The sequence below is a fragment of the Hippoglossus stenolepis genome, chromosome 4 (genome assembly GCF_022539355.2).
Source record: "Hippoglossus stenolepis isolate QCI-W04-F060 chromosome 4, HSTE1.2, whole genome shotgun sequence".
Lineage (NCBI taxonomy): Eukaryota > Metazoa > Chordata > Actinopteri > Pleuronectiformes > Pleuronectidae > Hippoglossus > Hippoglossus stenolepis.
The window spans coordinates 7231860-7252377 of NC_061486.1; the positions used below are offsets into that span (position 1 = coordinate 7231860).

A 20518-nucleotide genomic window follows, 5' to 3' on the forward strand; every position below is an offset into this window, starting at 1 on the left:
CAGTAGATTTCCCACTGACCTGTCAGCAGCTTAAAACAAAGGGTCATTCAATATACAGTATGTGTTATATTTCCTCATCTGGTTCCTTCCCTTTGCTTACTGGCGGAGACCTTTGGTTTAGTGCTGTAGCAAAATTCCTGCTGAAAGTATTGTTCACGCTTCAGCCTTTTGTAAGAGATGAAGTAAATGAAAGTGTCGGGCCAATACAAACACCGTGTGTGGAGTGATACTGATTAAATGCAGGAATAGGTCTCTATCAAGTGTGACTTTTGAAATCAAGTCAATGTCCTGTGCACCTGTTAATCATTACAATGCCGTGACTTCGGTCTATTATTCATCGGTTAGAGCCTTTTTCTTTGCTTTGCATTAGTTAATTTGAAAGGAATGAACATGAACTCAGGTGCTTTCTCATAAACCTCAAACATGAATCTAAACTGGAGAGAAAAACTGTACAACTAAATATTCTGTATATAAGAACACTATGTTAGTTAACTCTAGTTTCACATAAATACATTGCTCATATACTGACGTGATATCCAGAAAGTTTTTGAGATTCTGTTGATGCGTTACACACACCGTGTTCTTCTAAACTAGCTCTCAGTTCAGCAGATACCTCCACCACGGTTGACCACAGTCCTATAAATGATTGACTAGTCGTTTTAGTAAAAATATAAAAGAAGAAAGGAAGTCGCCTGATCAACCTAAATCATTTACTTAACATAAAACACACAAGCTGTATACAGTGGCTTGAGTCCTCCAGCAGCAGCTGCGAGTTCAGCTCCCACCCGGCCCTTTGCTGGGTCTTCACCCATTCTCTCTCATAGTTTCACATTTGCTGTCCATCTACCCATGAATGGAAATAAAGTTTAGCCCCCTAATCTGCATCTGCACCAGATGTTAATGGGGTTTTCCCAGGCCCAGGGCCCATCCCTTGCGAGTTTGGTGGTAATAGTTTCTGTGAGTTTTGTGTAAACATGCCAATTAATAAACAGTGAATCCTTAACCTTCTTGGCAGAGGTAAAAAGGTACACGTCAAACCAAGAGATGAGGAAGCCTTGGGGAATTGAATGTGCTGACTTTAGATCTTGTAACTGTGAACTGTGATGTGCGCTTTCTAACAGAAATAACTCGTGGGATAAACTGATTCCCACATGACATGTATTGAATTGCAAAGTACACATATTTTCAGCATAATCACACCCTAATTCCAAAGAAAAACCACGCCTGAGAAACTGCAAAGAGAGGATAGCAAGGTGTAATTGAACTCGGTGAGGTCCCAGACACTGAGGCTGTCACAGCATCGCTTAATGTACCACTCATTAGTCATCAGTCTCTCTCAGTCCCTGGTGGGAGGCAAGACGCTACTGCCTATAGTGCAATCTCCTCCTCTCTGCTCTGCCTGAGATCCAGCCACCTAAGGTTTGAAACAAATGCTGACGCACACAGAAAGTTCAGCATTCAGGCTCCTCAGAAAGGAGGCGTTATTGTGTTGAAACAGTCTGGATCCCGCATGTACACATGGGGGAATAAGACTGTTAACAATTACAGATTTGATCAATTTATCATTTTACGTTTTTCATATTCGGATTTGTGGTAGCAGTAAATAACAGATCTTGGTATAGTATGTATTTAATGCTGAAATGCACAGAGCTGGTTGGTTTATTGATCATTTGTATGCACTGTAGCCATGATTGTTTGTGTGTTTCATTTGGGGGATCATCAATGAAAGGGAAATAGCCTTGACATACATCTTAAAACATGCTTATCAACAACAAGAGACTTAATCAGGTCAAAAACTGCACTGCAGATTGCCAAGTTTGTGTTGCTTCTGCTTTGGTGCCCCTGGAAATATCAATTACTCTAAAATATGATTTCATTATCAGTGACAAAAGACGAAGAGGGCAGAACTAACAAAAAACCTCACCGTGCAGAAGCTGCACATTGTTGTTTTAAGGTAAGTAGCAGCACTTTCTTGCAGCTTGGTTACATGTAATTTAAGATGCTTTCAGACGTGCGCTGAACTCTGGATAATCTCCTGAGACTATCCCGTGGGGGTGTAAATGAGAACGCAAATGGCCAAGTCAGTTCCTCCGCACAATCTCTTGAGTTTTTCCTCCACAGTCAAATATAAACATCATGTCTTGCCTCCTGCACGCTCTACCTAGACACCAATCCTCATCTGAACGCTGCACAGAAATATCTGTTTTTGTGAACAACATGTCTGACTCTGAGAATCTCCTGCTGCGTTTTTCTTGTGAAAGGCAAAGTCCAAAAGAGTTTAGAACCCCACTGTCCACATGTTTTCCGGAGTTCATGTCCGCAAACAGCTTTAATGTCACACCCTGCAATAAACTTGTTGTCAAGTGAAAATAAGTTGCATCACGTAGGGAAAGATTGAAGTTGTTTTTAACTGTGTTTGATAAATGAGGACAGACTCCTTCTATTTCAAATGTTTATACCGTGTGTGTATTGTATGTACTAGTATGTAAGTGGCCTTAAAAGCAGGTAACACTGAAGTGAGTGACATGAGTGAGACCACAGCAGCTTCTCTACACAGCAGTGGATTTCTGCATGAATTAAAAGTTTGGTGGGTTTGGGGAAAAGTTTGTTCCTCCACTAAGCGGTCACCAAAACTTTCCTTTCTCAAAACTGAAAATGTTGTGCTTTAGGGAGTGATTTGAAAACAGCATGAGGAAGCACTCCAAGCAATGAAGATGGAAGAGAGACGGCTTTACTTTACCTAATACATTGAGGAAGGTTGACGCTTGTGTATTGCCCAGAGGAAACGTTGCCACTTTGCAGATGTAGGACCCGGTATCTGCAAAGCCAACTTCTTTAAGGGTGATGGTTGCATCTTGTATTGAAGGGGAAACAAATGAGACGCGCTGGATGTACTCGTCAGAGAACGAGATTCCGTACTTGGGGTTGTACACTGCCAGGGTTATGGTGCCTGACGGAAGACGACGTTCCCAGGAGATCTGTGTGAGACTGAGGTTGGAGCCCACCTCTATTCTGCAGCCCAGTGTGATGTTCTTCCCCAGCACGGCATTCACTGTCGCTGGGACGATCACGTGGTTGCTGCTCACGCCTGCCGAGAGAAAAGGGATATTTAAGATAAGATTCAGATAAACAGCAAAACATGATTTGCAGCAGTTATAATGAAACTGGAAAGATTGGATTTCTCATGATAGTGACGCTTGATTGAATTAAGAGATTAGAGCAATTGTGTCCAGCGGTGGAAGGAAAAATTGTCAGTGAATTAAAATCTATGTAGCTTCAATTTGTAAGTTTCACCACAGACGATGTGCTATCACCAGTAACTCAGGGAGTTAATGGGGAGAAGATTGCAGATTTTTTGGAGTGTTGGGAAATAAGACATGAGCAGATAGTGAAATGGCATCTACACACAGTGAGACACACAGACCGGCACTCAAATGAGATTCCATGAAACGTGCTGTTGCAACCTGTGTGTTCTGGTGTTGGAAATACACGAACCAACAACAGTAAAATTCCTGCTTATTGTCAGCCATGTCAAAGCAGCAGTTTGACTTAGATTAAAAGGAAACTCTAGATTATGTTTCTAAAAGCTGTAGTAAACTACTTCATACTTTATTCTCTTCTGCCATCATCAATATAACTAGTTGTCCCTTGGTCACATTAAGAGCCATCATTTGTTTCAGACATGTTTTTCCTGGGGTTGAAAAGGACACCAGACTTCATCCTGGTAACTCAGAGAGCTCCGCGTTCCCCCTTAATAAGCAACACACTTTCACCGCAGGACATTCAGACTGTCCCTCTTGCTAATTATCGGAGCACCTTTTAAGCAGGAAAGGAAAAATACCTGGAAGGAGATGAAACAACACGAGCAATTTAATGGTTTTATTCTTTCTTTTTATAAGGCCCTTACTTTGACTTGAAGCCCACCACCGGTTTATTTTTCAAAGAGGTATTTTAAACAAATGGAACATATATATAAACTTTGTTTTGGCCATTAATGGCCATTTTGAATGCAATGGTGTGCTGACGTTCTGTAACTCAAGACAAGATGAGTGAAAGACTTACAAAGGACCCTGAAGGGAGTGTGGTTGTGTTCATGATGTGTGAGCTGGATGGACAGTAAACTACATGTCACAGTTGAGAGACGCACTACTGAGTTGTAACACACAAAAATGTAAACAATAATAACCAACTCAGTGGCGATGAATGCAGCATCTTAAATTAAAGGTCATGGATAACTGCTCTAAATGAAAAATTTAAATTGCTTTTTGCGGCATAATCACATAAATGAGTCATTGATAGAAACATGCACGCTTTAAGATTTTTAAGAGGCTGTGCACAGATTTACAACGGTGGTCCAGACTGAATTGTAGAGTAGGTCCACATTAAACTTTGGGAAAATGTTTGTTTTATGGATTACAAGCAACAAAAAAAAAAAAGGTGATTTCCTTCAAAGTATTCAAAACAGTGCGTTTCAGTTTTCTTGACACGGTTGCAGTTGGAGTAAGCTATATTGGGGGGCCATAAATTTCCACTTTGTACATCGTCTCGGATGTGTATGGAGTAAAGCTTATAAAAGTGGTCCACTGGCTGGTATTTTCAGTCTTTGGCATGAATGCGAGCGGTAAGCCACAGCAATGCTATCTTGGTTCGGGAGAAATATAGCCGAGGAGGCTGAGTCTCCCTGTGCTCCATTACATCCCCTGTAATTTTAGTGATTACACACACACACACACACACACAGGGAGAGTTTCTCTCCTCCAAAATAAGGAATAAGTGTGTGACCATATGTGTAAGAGTGAGGCATTTTGCTTGAATGGCTGCTGCATTTTAAATGCATGTTGCATTGTGTTGTGAATTTCATGCTGTGCTCGGACACTCGGGCTCCCCTGTTTGTTTGTTTTCTTTCTCTGCTGACCCACATTTCAGAAATGTTTTCCTTGTGTTTCTTGTCTTGCTGTGTAAAGTAATCTAGCGTAGCTCTCCACTGTATTTAGGCTTTTGACCTATTAACCTCAAGTATTTAACTCAGCTGGCCCCATTTCTCACTTTGGAAAGACTATTGGGAGAGTCAGTTTGGGTTATTATTCCATTACTCCACAACAATTTAGAGATATGTTTACATCTGTTTCCCACATTTGCATCGTGACCCGATCTATAAAAATAAAAAAAAGAGCCTGTGCTGCTATCATATGCTTTGCACTGAATGTGATACCCTGTGTTTGCATTGCATCTGCCAGAGTACTCTCAGTGCACTGGTGTGGGGGAGAATCAGGGCCTGAGCCATGTGGGTTTTTACTTCTCCTCTCTCCTGTCATCTGAGCTGACATGACAGCTGTTTGTTGTCACCTTACTAGTGCATCTCAGTTGTTTTGCTTGCAATTCATACAGCTGTGACCAAAACTTCACATAAATATTCAGAAATACACATCTATAACTGGAACAACAATAAGGACGGCAGATAAATTCATGCTGCGACATTGGTTGGGTGAGCAGTAAACCAACATGCTTGGCATTTGTGACATTGTCTGGATGCACGGAGACACGTGTCTCGGACCAGGCTTCTCCGTAACATGCTCCACATACTGCAGCTATGTGACACGACACTCCAACTGCTACCGAACGCAGTTTGTCTATCTCAGTGTGTCAGCTTTCAGGTCTGTCAAAGCATACAAAGAAACTAGACTCTGTCCGTGCTATGTTCTGTTTGTTTTACAGTAAGCAGGAAAGGAGGGAGAGAAAGGGGGGATGTGTTTAAAGAGGACTCCACCCTTACCATTAGGGGAGGAGAGACAGATGGCCTCTGCATGGGATACCTACAGCCAGGAGGAGAGTGGGGAAACTTGGCACTGCTTGCTGTGACCATGAACAACACAGCCAGGGCTCGCAAACTAGAGAGCCGTGAAATATTACTTTAAATACTGCAGGCAAATGAAATGTAAGCAGTGCGCTACACAAAGCTGTCATGCTGTTTTCATCAAGGAAACAGGCGTAGAACTGAAGCACAGCTCAGGACTGTCACCACTTTTATTGCTTGTTATCCATCACATCCAGTAAACAAAAATAGTTTAGATTTTTAAAAGTAAACATGAGACAAAATCAATTTTGATGGTCATTTTTATGCAGTGTCACTGTTTTAATGCTTCATACGCCATTTAGTCGACTCTAAAAGTAAAACCCTGACCCAGAGAACAGGAGGAACCCTGGACTGCAAAACCTAATTCGGCTGTAGAGCAATAAGCTGCACTTTTACCCTCTTTTCCATGAGAAACCCAAGGAAAGAATGAACTCATGGGAAGGATATGCTTGTCCTTTGAAGAAATGCTTCATATTTGTTTCTTTTCCTACTGACATCACTAATTGCGACAAGCTGCTGGAAAGACGCAATGGCAAATCAAAACCTTCCTCTTTGCCTGGCAACGGACTCAAACATTCCACGTCAGCCACTCGATGAGCCAAAATCTCCACCTACCCAGACCTGACCTAGCGTCAGCCCTGACCTCCCCAGAGGAGACCGCCTCCCAGCCAGAGAGAGATCCACGCACTAAAGCCTGCAGTGTCAGAACCCCATGAGACAACACTAATCCAAGGCCAGAAACATTCACGAGCTGAAACAAAATGGACAATGTGTCATGTTCATGTAGACAAACTTCACGCATAGATTACAATGTCAAACAGCACTCACGAGAAACTGATCTGAAGACCTCACAGGGGAAGAATGCAGACATGAGATTTGTGCAGGAGGGAGTGTGGTTTAGGACGAAAGCAAGAGGAAACTCTGAGTTGGGAGAAGGATGAATAAGGACACAACCAGAAATGAAGCAGTTCTTGAGAAAAGGAACCGGGGTGGACAGATGATGAGTTCAGCAAGAGTGTGAAGTGTGTAAGGAACGGATATAAAAATGGAAGCGGGCTGGGTCAATGATTTTTTACTAAGTCGTACCAGCACATGACAGGCAATGACAGCCTGACAGAGAACGGTTCAGACCACCATGTACGCTGCTGAACCAGGTCAAAGGTCAACGCCAATGCTTACATGTTTAACATGTATAACACAGACATGATTGTTACCTTGTGCAGATGTTGTGTTTTTAATCATACAATCTCTGTAAACTGACAGTTCACTTCAGCTGCAGTACAGTATTCAGGACATTAAGTTATTATCCCTGTTTGTTTGTTTGTTTGTCAGCAGGATTATTGCAAAAACTACCAAACAGACTACTTAGTTTATTATTGCAAGATAAGACGTTTGACATTTTCAAAGATCACTTTGGGCCATTATAAATATTGTTTGTGACTTCACACACATTGTGCATGTTCTCAGTAAATCAACGGTAGAGGTCTAGGAACGTGGCAACGTTGCTACAAGTCCAATGAGGCATAAGCACTCAGACGATCAGAGCCTAGTCGGTTTATTCGTACACTGTTTTCAATGTAAAAAGCACATCTGTGGATGCGTAAATCTACAGCATGTGTGGTACATCACAGGTGAACCAGGAAGTTTGTCTATGATGGATGTTTACAATGATCACTTTGGGTCATAGTCTCAACTTTCGCCTTTGTTTTATCCATCACCTAAATTGGGCAAAATGTTTACACGCTCTGTATTTTAAGAAAATGTTTACACCAAAAACTGGAAGACGGTAGTTTTGGCAAGAAGACATAACATAGCCTCACCCTCTTCCCTCTGCCTTGGCAATTTGTGTGTGTAGGAGGAGGTCACAGGCTGAAGGGCAGTGTTTTTGTGGTTTAATGAACACAGTAATTCATACTCCTTACAGGCACTGATAATCTAATGGTAGCATTAGCTGACTATTAAACTTCCATCTGATTATCAAGGTCAGATTTCAAACAAATGTTCATTGACATGCATTTGCAAACTGCATTAGCAAACTCTGATAACCGCAAAGCAAACAACACCCAAATGGATCTCTGATTAGGGGTTAAAATGAGCTACATTCATGATAAAAAAAGTTTAATCAGTCATGTTTACCATGCAATCACCCACGATACCTAAGGTGGAAAAACGCAATACAAAGAAATCAACCGTGAGAAAAATCATTGAAAGACAGATCACAACACTTCAGCACAGAAGCCGCCAGATGGGAAAATTACTTTAAAGTGCAAACTCAATGAAGTCAATGGGCATTTGTTTGGTATTGTTACTCAAAAGAGGTGACCATTGTAAAAACAAAACCCCCCCCCCAAAAAATCAGACAATGCCTATAGGCCAAACACACAACTCCCAGACCTTTGCTTTAATTTGTGCGAAGCCTATAACTCTGTCTTAATCAGTAAGACAGGATGGGCCAAGCAGCGGTTTGCCTGTTTTATAGCATGTCTTTATCGTAAGGAATATTTGTGCAGTGTGAAGCGAACATTAGTTCCTACACCAGCTCTAATCTACCCCCTTCCTTCCTAGCTTTGTATCCTGTGAGGGTGTGAGGCTTTTTCAGTGGGCTAATTCATGGTGGAGACAAACACAGGCTGACAGGCCTTTAAAAAAAGGGCAGGCGGGCCCCTTTTCACATGTCACTGTCCTCTTCAGGACCCTTTTCTTTTTGCTCCCCCACACTAATGTGCAAGTCTGTGTCCTTCTCATCCGTGTCACATTTGATTAAAGATCAGTGCTTAATAGAAGAAGATCAATAGTGTTGACATACAGAGTGTCAGGATAGGTTGCAACCTCTAATCAGAGTCAACTATAGCAATGCTGTAGGACTTGTGAAGGACAATGTTTGCCAGCGTGTACTGAAGCTACACAAACATTCCGGCAGCATCCTGCCTTATTGTGTGGGATTTGTTATTGTTTGTTACGGGGGTTTTGTGGTGTTGCAGTACGTGTACACAATGCTATGGAGACAAGAGTTGGGTAAAAAATAATAGATGAAGAGTCAATTTGCAAAAGCCATAGACATCCACAATAAAACAAACAAACAAGGGAAGGTATTTTTCAATCTGCGGTGTGAGTAGGAATCATAATTTGGAGGGAATTCTTTTAAAGGGTAGAGACTCAATTAGAGCTTAAGTGTATGACATCCCGACGTGTAGATGCTAATTGAGACACCACTGTGCTCACCATCTCTCCCAAATAGTGTTAGAAAGCTGCACTGGGGTAGAAATGTTGTTCATGTCTGGGACGTCCTCACTGTTCCTTTCCTCTTTGAGATAGTTTGCTAAAAAATAAAATAAATCTTTGTCTTGTCTCAGAAGTTGACAGAAATGTATTGTCCAGACATTCACTATATAAAACGATTTTTCCAGACATCACGTAAACACAACTGATGTGTCTATACTTTCAGAACAAGTGGTGTTTTACGGTCAGCCAAGAATCTGTTTCATCGATTTCAGTAAATTATTCACAGCATCCGCTAAAGCCAAACAAAGACAGCATAGACAGGCTACCTAATGATAACTGGAAGTCCAACCCTCTGAGATAATAAAGGATTAATTGTATGTTGAACTCATACAGTCAAAACTGGCATTTCCTCAACTTTACCTCACTGCTGTCGTATCCGTGGGTTCCCGAAACCGACTGTAAAAGAGCCAACATGTCCAACACAGCTCGCCAACAGCAGGATGAAAACAAATATCCTTTTCTAGTGTAGTGTGTACTCTCTGGTCTAACCAGCAACGGACCTGAGAGACTTAAAAATGGGCAGATTAGACTCAAGAGGCCACCATTCGAGAAGTATACAGAGTTTTCAACGACATTTATTTGTTATTTGGAAAAATTCTCTTATTTGCTGATAAATTTTCCTTCATTACGACAAATAGATTCGGCTCTTGTTGGGGGAGGTGGAGTTTTGGCAAAGAATGGTTTCTATACAAAATCGCAGTTTCCTCTGCCCTTGACTGGGTCTAAATGGGCTACTGTACTTTCATTAGGCCGATCTAACATCATAGAAGTTACTCAGTTTCCCACATGCCACAGAGCCCCCAGAGGGAATTAGGTTGTTTTTCTTTCAAATGATTCCCATAAATGTCCAGATTTCTCGTATGATGCCTATTTCTGCCAACAACCAGCAACAACATGGTTTATTTAAAGCATCTACGTGAAGTTAGTGAATGTCACATGTAGGCTATGGACACTGGGCTTGTGAATGTGCAGATTTGTACAATGGCTTAGTGCAAAGATAGATAACTTTCTACATTTTAAACATAACCATTCATTTATCCTGTTGAATGAATGTAACTGACTGTTTTTGGGGTTTAGGAAGCCGACTGCTGCACCCTTCATTAATAAAGTAGTCCAGACTCTATTACTCTCTGTTGGGCGAAGCTGCTTTGGACTTTCTTGAGCAAGCAGCAGCCTTCACAACAGGAACCTGCCTCTGCACTGTGTGTATGCACTGGTCAATAGCAACAGTAAGTAGTTTGGTCAGTGTGGCATTTTACCAACATTATTATGGTCAGAGAGAGGTCATTTTACCGACACACCCACTCTTCCCGGCACACACTCTCACCCTGTTTCTGCAACAGATGAAAGCCGCACTGATTTAGACTTACCACCCACTTTGAACAGTAAGAACAGAGAGATTTAGGAGCCTAGGTCACTTGTGACACGTCTGTGTTGATAAAAAGAAAAAATCCAAGCTGACTAAAGCACATGTAGAGCATTTTAGGTTTTAGGTTCTCAAACTTCTCCGCCTTTGACTCCAAAAATAAAAGGTGCCAGAGCCTTGCAACTGCAATTATCCCTAAAGGTGACTGAAGCATACAAATGATATGGAGCTGGTTCACACAAAAACATGTCAAAATGTTGCCTGTGGTGCTGCAAATTGATTTGCTACAACTTAAGCTGTCGCTAATCTCTAATAATCACCACAGCAGTCACATGGGGGCAAATACTTTTTTTCTTCTTCCCATTTTTAAGTCTTTTGTAACAATTATGGCTAAAATAAGCTGTTCCTGTTTGTTTTGAACTTTAACTACTCACAACCCCTTCAAGGGCTCCTGACTTCAAGTTTGGAAAAAAGTGATCTATAGTGACCTCACAGAAGGACAAACATATATTGAAGAACAAGTCAAGCCTCAAACCCACTCCCCCATGTACTGTTTATGATGCCATTACACTGATCTACATCCCATAAACCTACCCCTAGTTTATTAAAAGAGAAGCACACTATTAGGTGTATGTATACAAGACATACCTTCTAGCCAGAAATTAAAGAGGTCCACCCACTACTCCATGTGTAAAGTTCACAAAGAGTAAATTATCTAAAAGACTGAAAAAAGTCAGTAAGACAACATACAAGTGTATTTATCTGGGACTCATGTTACATGTCTGGTGTGACATACTGTTCCCATAATATTCAGCTCACTTTGATGTAGAAGACAAATATTTTGAAGACATAAATGCAATAGTACCCCATTTACTGTCAGCTCTGGATCCTAGTGTAAACATTACTGAAAAAAATATAAATGCAAACTGTGCATTCTTTTTTTAAAAGCCTAAATAGAACTGTCCACTTGTATTGTTCCGATCCCTTTAACAATGTGTGTAGAGGCGATAAACATTGAACAATAATGTTTGTCAGAAGAGAGCAGTAATCTTCCACTCCTACCCAGTGTGACGGAGCAGCTAAAAGACAGATATGATCCACCTACCTTCATCAATACTGAACAATGGCTGAAGTCTATTTGATCCTCTTGGTTGCAGCTTGAATAACAGAGAGGAAATGTATTCAGCCTTACAGTCTTAAACTCCAGCTATTAATACTGAAGCATTGAAACTTATGTATAAGGGCATAAGGTGGACATAAGCAGTGTGGCAGAGATGGCAGGGGAATACTGAATCATTTGGCTGAATACCAGCAGGGAGTCAGCTGTGCTATTCAAGGCATTACTGCAACATCTCTGCATCAAGCACCAGAGCTGCTGGATGTGATGGGATCTGACACAAGACTGAGGGCAAGGGAGCTGACGCCTACAAAAAACCCAGTTCTGATATAATGGTAAAAGAACATCATATCTGGTTTTATCTGTCACAGGGAAACACTCAGAGAAACACAGTAACTGAAATGCAGGAAAGCTCCAAGAATTGTGGGCCGTCACTCATGGTGAGGCCATTATTGTAAATAATGCATGCAGTGAACATTTTCCTGCTCACTTACGGTTTTGGGACCTGTGATCGTGGGAAAGTAAGTCCAACACTAAGTGTGTTTTCATTGCTTAAATAGCTGGTATGTCACAGCCAAATGGTTTAACGCATCAATTTGTCGATCAGTCATAATAGAGGCTTCACTCGACAGGTAGAGAAGACAGCATCAACTTTGTGAGAGAATTGCAACTGTCTTCAACAAAAAGCCAGAACGGTGGTTAGCTGACTTTGCTGAAATTGTCCAGATATCTTAAACAAAATCTCCATCCTCAGTGATAGGGATGGGTCAGGTTTTTTAAAAAACATTAAATTATAAAATGTAATACTTTACATGACAAGAGCCTTGTATTGTATATTATTGCGTTTTTTAAGAACACCTGATAGTAAGTCATTTGTTATGGTGGTGGTAATGCAACTATAAGCTGTTTGCCAAGTGCAATTAAACAATTAAGAAGTACATGTTACTACCAGGTACCAGTAAATTGTGTGTGTTGTTGTTAGATAAAAAAGCAGAAACATACAGCGCCAAAGACTATACAGTCGCCAAAAAGTTCTGTGTATGTGCTTCAAAGAAAATACAAAACTGTAGTGAAGTCGGAATGGGTCTCGCTCTCTTTGAGGATTTTTGCTTGAAATGCCCATCCCCACAGATCAGAGGGTTGGACAGATAAACATTCAGAGCTCAGAGCTGGGATGTAGGTGGGTGTAATCCTGACTTTACAAAGAGCAGATGAGCGACCCAAGCAGCAGGTGTGGTGAAAACATTGGTGGTAAAAACAAGAGATTCTTTTCATCTGCTACAGTAAGACTGTATGTCACAGCTCTTTGTGTACTACCAGTTGAGACAACACTACAGATTAGTTTACTCTCTACAATCAGCACTGCCAGTATTTGACTGGTGGGTGTTAATAATCTCCCACCTGGGTGGTAGGGGGTGTGTCAGTGCATACAAGCAACTGTGTGCTCATCCCAAACATCATAACCACCCGACAGCTGAGTGACCCAAACAAACAAGACTGAGCGGTGAAAAGCAGCCACACCTGTTTCCCATAACCCCGGTGCTCCTCTCCCGGGGGATTCGACTGCTGACTGTGCACATCCTGCGTCTATACCTCTTTAATATGGACTGTGAAGCCACATTGTATCCCAGTGACCCTAGCCTCAGTCACACACTGCGATCTGCTCTTTGAGGGAAAAAAGCCTGACTCCTGAAAACAGCAGGCAGAAAATGTTTCTCTCTGTTCATTCACAGTCGTTAATTAACCATGGAAATATCTGGAACCATTTATACCAGGCTGTTTCCGAAGACTCATTGACTGAAGCAGGCAATTCCTGTCTATCCAAGATGTCTTCAACAGACAAGACATAATAGCGAAAGCACAGTGAAAATAGCACAGCTAATATTAGCATTTTGTATATTTCTAAATGTTCCCCCTTTTCCTGAGAGTTTCAAACGGCTAATTACCATATACTGTTTTTCTAATGACGGGTAACTCCCTATGTTGGTCTGAAGAGGAAATAGAGACAAAAATTAATGCCACCAGAAGCACTATAATTGGCTCATGAAACCAGACGGTTGGGTTGAAAGGTTGAGGCTGGCACGGTTCTATATTTGGAACGTTTGTACCCATGGAAAGTTCAACATTACTCTGACTCTCAATGCTTTTCAACTTCCCTCACCTGTCTGCGGCACTCAGCCCCAAAGTCACTCAGTCATAAAGAAGCTGTGAATACTTGAACGTTAAGTCACAAATATTTAGTAGTTTCTTTTTAAAGTTACTTCCTAAAACAGTTGCCCTTTAGGTTTTAGCAAATGTCACTCCGACATGAGTAGATGTGCTTTGCATTGTTTGGTTTGCATTACATCACATTTGGTGCTAGCTTGTATTTGTGGCTCTGGAACTGTGTCTGTTGTATTGACTCAAAATAATTCACAGTGGCCATATTCATGAGGATATAGGTACATATCAGTCAGTCAGAGTCTAGTGCTTACTTGTTTGAAAACAATAAAGCTTTGGCTCGTAGATTGTAAATAAAGATGGACGAAACATCTCCACTTCCTCCTGTTGTACCAAAACTCAGCTATAATGCTTGTTTAGTCAGGGTCACTCAGGTTAATGCTAAAAAACAACTCAATTATCCTCATTCCTAAAGGAAACAGTTGGCTCAAAGTATTCAACAACCGACTGCAGTGTCATAAAAGTTTTTATTTATCCCTGTGACAGCCAAGTCCATGGCTAAAGCCAAAACAGGAGGTCACAGCTCTGAGTTTACTAATGGACCACCAGGGAGCAACTTGCCATTCAGAGCCTCTGACAGTCAGTCACATCTGTCGGGGGAAGAGGAAGCAAAAGGGTGGAGTCAACAGAAGCTGGTGACCACAGCCTGCTCCCTGAACCCCACACACAGCCTCCACGTCCCACAATAAAGCAGCAACTCATCTGCTGATGGCCCTCGTTCAAAAAAAACTAAAAACACTGCATGCATTTAATGTGATTAGGCGTTTTCAGTCTGCTGCTTCACAACTGAGATTTAACATCAAAAGGGCGGCTCGGATGGAGGCAGCAGCTGCGACCCACAGATGTGCTGCTCAAACTTACTTTCAAGCACTTTCTTGATATAGCACATGACCAGTGGATAATTAACAGCAACCAACGGTGAAATTTTGGCATCTGTGGATATATTTAGTCAGCACATCACAAGTCTGCCTAGCTTACTAAGTCACAGTTATGGATAATCAACTATCATTTGAAGAAGACTGGCTGGAGGAACGGTAAACACGTCAACTGAGTCAAGTAAAATACATTATAACTGCAGATTTCTCAGCTTGATAAAACGTTGAAATGGTTTGGCAAATAAGTGTATCTCTCCATTTATAACCTGAATTTACATTAAACAATAAGTTTTCCAACAACCACCCCCCCAAAAAAAGATCCCAAAAAAGTATCTATAACCTGATCTGCCCTTTAACATGTGGTGACACGCTATTAGAATTAGATTTTCTGAGACAAACCTACTTTCTTGGCTTCGTCCTCCTGTGAATTATCAACCAATGAAGCACATTAACATGAGTTTGACGACCAAATCTGCTCTGTCAGTGCGCTCCTTTTTCAAATCTATTTCTGTTTTGAGTCTGTAATTTCGGTGGCTCCATTACTACATTATTTATTTAGATTGTGAATCATGCGGCTCCGAAAGAAGAAACCACAAAACTACGGTCTTCAATTACAGACCTCACAGCCTGTAGCCACGCCTCGAATGAATCCCCTCCTCATAACCCCGTCAACATGACAGGGAATCTGATAATGACACAGTCAAGGAAACTGACAACACTATTTTGTGTCACAGAGTCCCCCCCTGAACACTTGTGCTCTGCTTGACGCACAACAGTATGCCTGGGTCTCTAGCCATGTGTTGTTGAGAGGCAAAAACCTGCACACGCTTCTTTTCCAGATACAACAACAACAAAACTAACCTTGTGCTTATTAAGCTGTCAAGGTGACGATCTGGACTGAAAACCTGCACATGCATAGCACCGAGCAACACATGTTTGGAAACTCATCAGCTTGGTTCGCAGCAGAGAGTTGTTTATCAGTTCGCTGTGTTGATTTATGAACCAGTGTTTTGTGGGTAGGGACAAAAAAAGTATGGTATGAAGAAGAGTCTGTAAAAGTATGTGTTGTGTGAGAGAGCGTGAGACGGAGATGACACTAGTGGCACCAGCAGAGACAATACATACTAGAGCTTGACTGATGAATCTCCTGCGCCAAAAATAAAATCAAGAAAAAAACATCTGCCGATAGTATCTTGTCACCAACATATCTCGTCTAAGATCAAGTCGTAGAACATAGAGGCCAAAGATACGTGTGTGAGGTCAAGTAGTGTCTCCAATGCACATTTATCACCATATAATCACCACCATGATCACTATTCATAAAAAAAAAATACTTTTGGAGATTCTTATCAAAAATATTTTGTGAAGTTATGCATTTATCTTAGGTTGGCCCCCAAATATCCATTTCAGTCTGGCTCTAGTTTACATACACAAATACTATAAATTGTCATATATCGATATCAGTTTTGGCTTAAAAGATCCAGTACTCGTTCAGCTCATTCAAACATTAGTCAACAGATTACTTGATAAACATAAAATCAGTCTGTGCTCATTTTAATAATGAAAGATTTGTTTTGAATAACTTTCTTTAAGGTGAAAACGCCAAACGGGAGATTAAACTTTCAGGGTACTCTTTGATTGAGCGATAAATGGAGAGAATTACCTTATGATTAATCCTAAAAATAACCATTGATTGTAGCACTTGATAGATGGTGGGAGTCTGTCAGGTATTAAAATTAGCCATGCAGGACTTTTTTGGTAGAAGCCATCGAGCATGACATATAGAGCGAACACAAAACAACAAATGGTGCATTCCTGAGCAGTATTTACTTAGGTATCCATCCATCTGTGTTTGCCCCCTCTTTTGTCTTTGCAGGACATGTGTTGTAATCCCAGCTCAGGACTGGGATATAGACGGGCCCACCACCGCCGCCCCCCTCTCAGCTTCATGGCCCGGGACGGTATGGAGGCTGGAGGGTGCTCTGGTTGGCATGCAGCCCAACTGCGGGTCAATACTTCCAGAGACTGTGCGACTGCAGTGCATGCCTTGAAATATGTCTTCATTTCCCCTGCCACCCCTCACGCCCAGAGCAGAGGGGGACTGCGCTGCTGTCTCCTCTCCTGTATCACATAACGTTTACCCCACCACCACCACCACCACCTCCATCTGAGTCCAACCACTTGGCAAACTTTTCACAAAGGAGCTCCTCTCTGCTCCCCATAAGTGACACCCATATTATTTCATGTCGCTTCTATTTCTGGACACCGCTAACAACTGCTGCCTCTCTACGTGACTTTGGAGTCGTTTGAGTGGGAGAGAAGGCAGCCGGTATTCCCTCGTCACACACACACAGAGTAACGTTAGCGAAGTCATGATGTGACACACTGCACTACTTTATAATGTGCAGCCGGTATGTCTCCTCACACACACACACACACAGACACTTGTCTCTCTATAGTTGCGAGGACACTCATTGGCATTATGGACTCCCTAGCCCTTTACCCTACCCATCAAAACTAAAGGCTTAACCCTAACCATCAAAACTAAATGCATAACCCTAACCATCAAAACTTCATACCTAACCTTAACCATCAAAACTAAATGTCTTACCCTAACCATCAAAACGAAATGTCTAACCCTAACCATCAAAACTTAATACCTAACCTTAACCATCAAAACTAAATGCCTAATCCCAGTCTTAACCATCAGAACTAAATGCATAACCCTAACCCTAACCATCAAAACGTAATGCCTAACCTAATTCTAACCCTAAACCCTAAACCCAAGTCTTAACCCTCAAACAGCCCATTGAGTTCGTGAGGACGAGGCAGAATATCCTCCACAATGATGGTATTGAACCAGAATTGGCCCTCATACCTATAGACACACACACACACACACACACACACACACAGACAGACACACACACACACACACACACACACACACACACACTCAGAGTACCGTTAGCTAAGTCATGATGCGACACACTGGAACTACTTTTTAACAACCACTAGCTAAACATCTGCGCGTACTAAACAACACAACTGTGCCTGTGAAGTTGTGTGCTGTCCGGAGCGGGCGGGGGGGACACGTTAGCTCATGTGTGTAATTAGCAGTTCGCTGTGTGGCCGTAAGTTCCCGTTAACTATTGTTAGAAATACGAGCGGAGAAGAGCGAGCGACGTGTTCGGCCGAGCCGACGCCGGGAGCGGCTACTTTCCCCCGGCGACGCAATGTCAGGGCTGCCCGCGGAACCAGAACCGTTAGCTCGGGGGAAGCTAGCAGCCTGCGGACGGAACCTCTCCAACACGGCGGCTTGAGTCCGTGATTGTGACGGACACACACTCCCGCAACTTCGCCCCCCCTCCCAGCCGGTGGCTTCGGGAGCAGCGCGGAACCAAAAAGCGACAAAGAAGCCGTAAAACTCACAGGTGAGTCCGCACAGGGCGAGCAGCGACGCCAGGAGCCGCAGTCCTCCGCGGGCTGGGAAAGTCCGTCTGCGCGCTGGTGTGTCCTCCATGACTCCCGTGTGTGTGTGAGTGTGTGTGTGTTCTGCTCCGCTCTCTGGTTCACTGTGCTGCTGCTGCTCTCCATAGCGACCGAGCCGCGTGGGCTGGACCACTGCTCTCTCACACACACACACACACACACACACAACACACACACACACACACACACACACACACACACACACACACACACACACACATACACACACGTCACAGGACCCCCGACCATTCCCATCTGATTTTACGTCTCCATATTTTAGGTATCGAACACACTGTATTCAACAGTGGCGGATCTAGGTTTTGTCCAAATCAGGGGCCGTAGAGGGGCCACTATTTACAAGGGCTGGATGTATACTGCTCAAATTGGGGGGGCAATTAGAAATTTGGTGTGGGCACCTTTTCACACAGTGGACTTAGTGTTGAGAGTTTTTCCACGTTTGAAAGAACGCGTCACATTAGGAAATTCAACCAAGCCATTGTATTATAACTATGATAATAATAATAATAATCATTATTATTTAATTATTATTTATTACACGTGCCATGTACATACTACGCGGAAGCACACATGCAGGTGATGAGTTGCTGTAGGGAAAGCTGTGAACGGACGATGCTGCAATTAAACGCAACACTGAAGATTATTTTTACAAGATAAACAGCCCGGTTTGCTTTAGTAAATGGGCAAACTGTGTAGTGTTTTGGTTTTTTGACAGCACCTGAAGGCAGCACCAAAAAACGAAACCTATTACATTGTTTGTATTCTCAGTAAGTGTATGGTTTATTTAAAAGGAAAGAGACCACTGACAGGACAGGGGCACCTCAGGGGGCCAATCCAGGGGCCAATCCAGTTTCAGCTGGGGGCCGCAGTGCCCCGTGGCTCCGCCCCTGATATAAGAGAACAAACATGAGAAACAAAAGACATGAACTTGTCCGAAACACTATTATCGTACCTTGTAAATTCTGCTTGCACAAGTCAAGAGGAAATGTGTCATTTGTTTCCTCCTTTAAATTTACGGGAAAAAAAATGACAAATCATTCCTATGTTAACCTCTCTCTATTTTTATCCATCTAATCTTTATTAAACTTTATTTAGCGCCGCCTGATGCCTACAAATCGGTTCTACTACAATGCCCTCAATGGTTGTTAAATGTTATGTTTATTATGTTAATAAAGTTTTTTTTAAGTCGTTTGGCATCTGCTGTCATTTTTTTAACTTTCGTTTCTCCCTGTTGTTGTTTTCCATCTCCCTGTTGTGCCTGTCTGTTGTCATTGGTGTGTCTTTGTAGCTGTTTTATGTCTCTGTGTGGTTGTTTAGTGTTTCTTTGTGGTCACTTTGTGTCTCTTTGTAGTCCCTTTGTTTTGTTCTCGGCCATTCGTGCCTGTTTGTGGTAATTTAGCACCTAAGTTTTATCATTCTTCAACTATTGGTGGTTGTGTTGTGTCTCTTTGCAGTTGTTTTGAGCGTCTTTGGGGTAGTTTAATGTGTATTTGTTGTCTTTGAGTCTCTGTAGCTGGTTTGTGTCGTTATGAGGTCATTTGTGTCGTTTTGTTGTCATAATGCGTCTCTCTGAAGTCATTTGTTATTCATTTCTTTGGCTTTCATACACAATTACAGACAGTTTATCTATATCTTTCGTTTAATAATCTAAAATCTATAAACTAGTCACATGAATGTCATTGAGTGAAAAGTACAATGCAGTATTTCCCTCTAAACTGTATAAAGTATAAAGTTGCACGAGATGAATCTCAGGTGAAATAGGTAAAGTACAAGTAAATGTACTTACCTATTTCACCTGATTTGACCTTACTACTACTACTACTACTACTACTACTACTACTACAGCTACTACTAGGCCTACGCTATTAAGATAGCTAGGTTTTTTTACTACTGCCACTAATAGCTGTAGTAGTAGTAGTAGTAATAGTAGTAGTAGTAGTAGTAGTAGTAGTAGTAATAGTAATAATAATAATAATAGTAATAATAATAATAATAATAATAATAATAATAATAGTAGTAGTAGTAGTAGTAGTAGTAGTAGTAAGGTCATAGTAGTGGAAGAAATCACAAACATTCTTATATCAAATATGGATGAAACAGATTTATGTTTCCTGCTTGTCCCTCATTCATGACACATTTTAAAAGCATTGACTTTTGCTGTGGGATACGAGTAAGGTCGGGTTACCAGCTGGATAACATGAGCAGCTGCCTTAAGGCCCCAGAACCTCAGGGGGGGTCAGAGGCTCCTGGTTCACCATGTGGCAATTAGTTTGTGGAAATCTGATTAATCGAAC

At 41.8% G+C, this 20518-nt stretch overlaps 1 protein-coding gene across 1 annotated transcript in view; it reads right to left on the reverse strand.

The window, feature by feature from the left end:
* nectin3a (nectin cell adhesion molecule 3a) overlaps window positions 1–18357 on the reverse strand; it is a 30452-nt gene extending 12095 nt beyond the window's left edge. Inside the window, exons 1-2 of the mRNA XM_035153883.2 lie at window positions 18147–18357; window positions 2741–3088 (exon numbers count right to left, since the gene is read on the reverse strand). Coding sequence (XP_035009774.1) covers window positions 2741–3088; window positions 18147–18237 — 439 coding nt within the window. The 5' untranslated portion in view covers window positions 18238–18357. The remainder of the gene's footprint in view (window positions 1–2740; window positions 3089–18146) is intronic.
* Between the last annotated feature and the right edge of the window lie 2161 nt (window positions 18358–20518).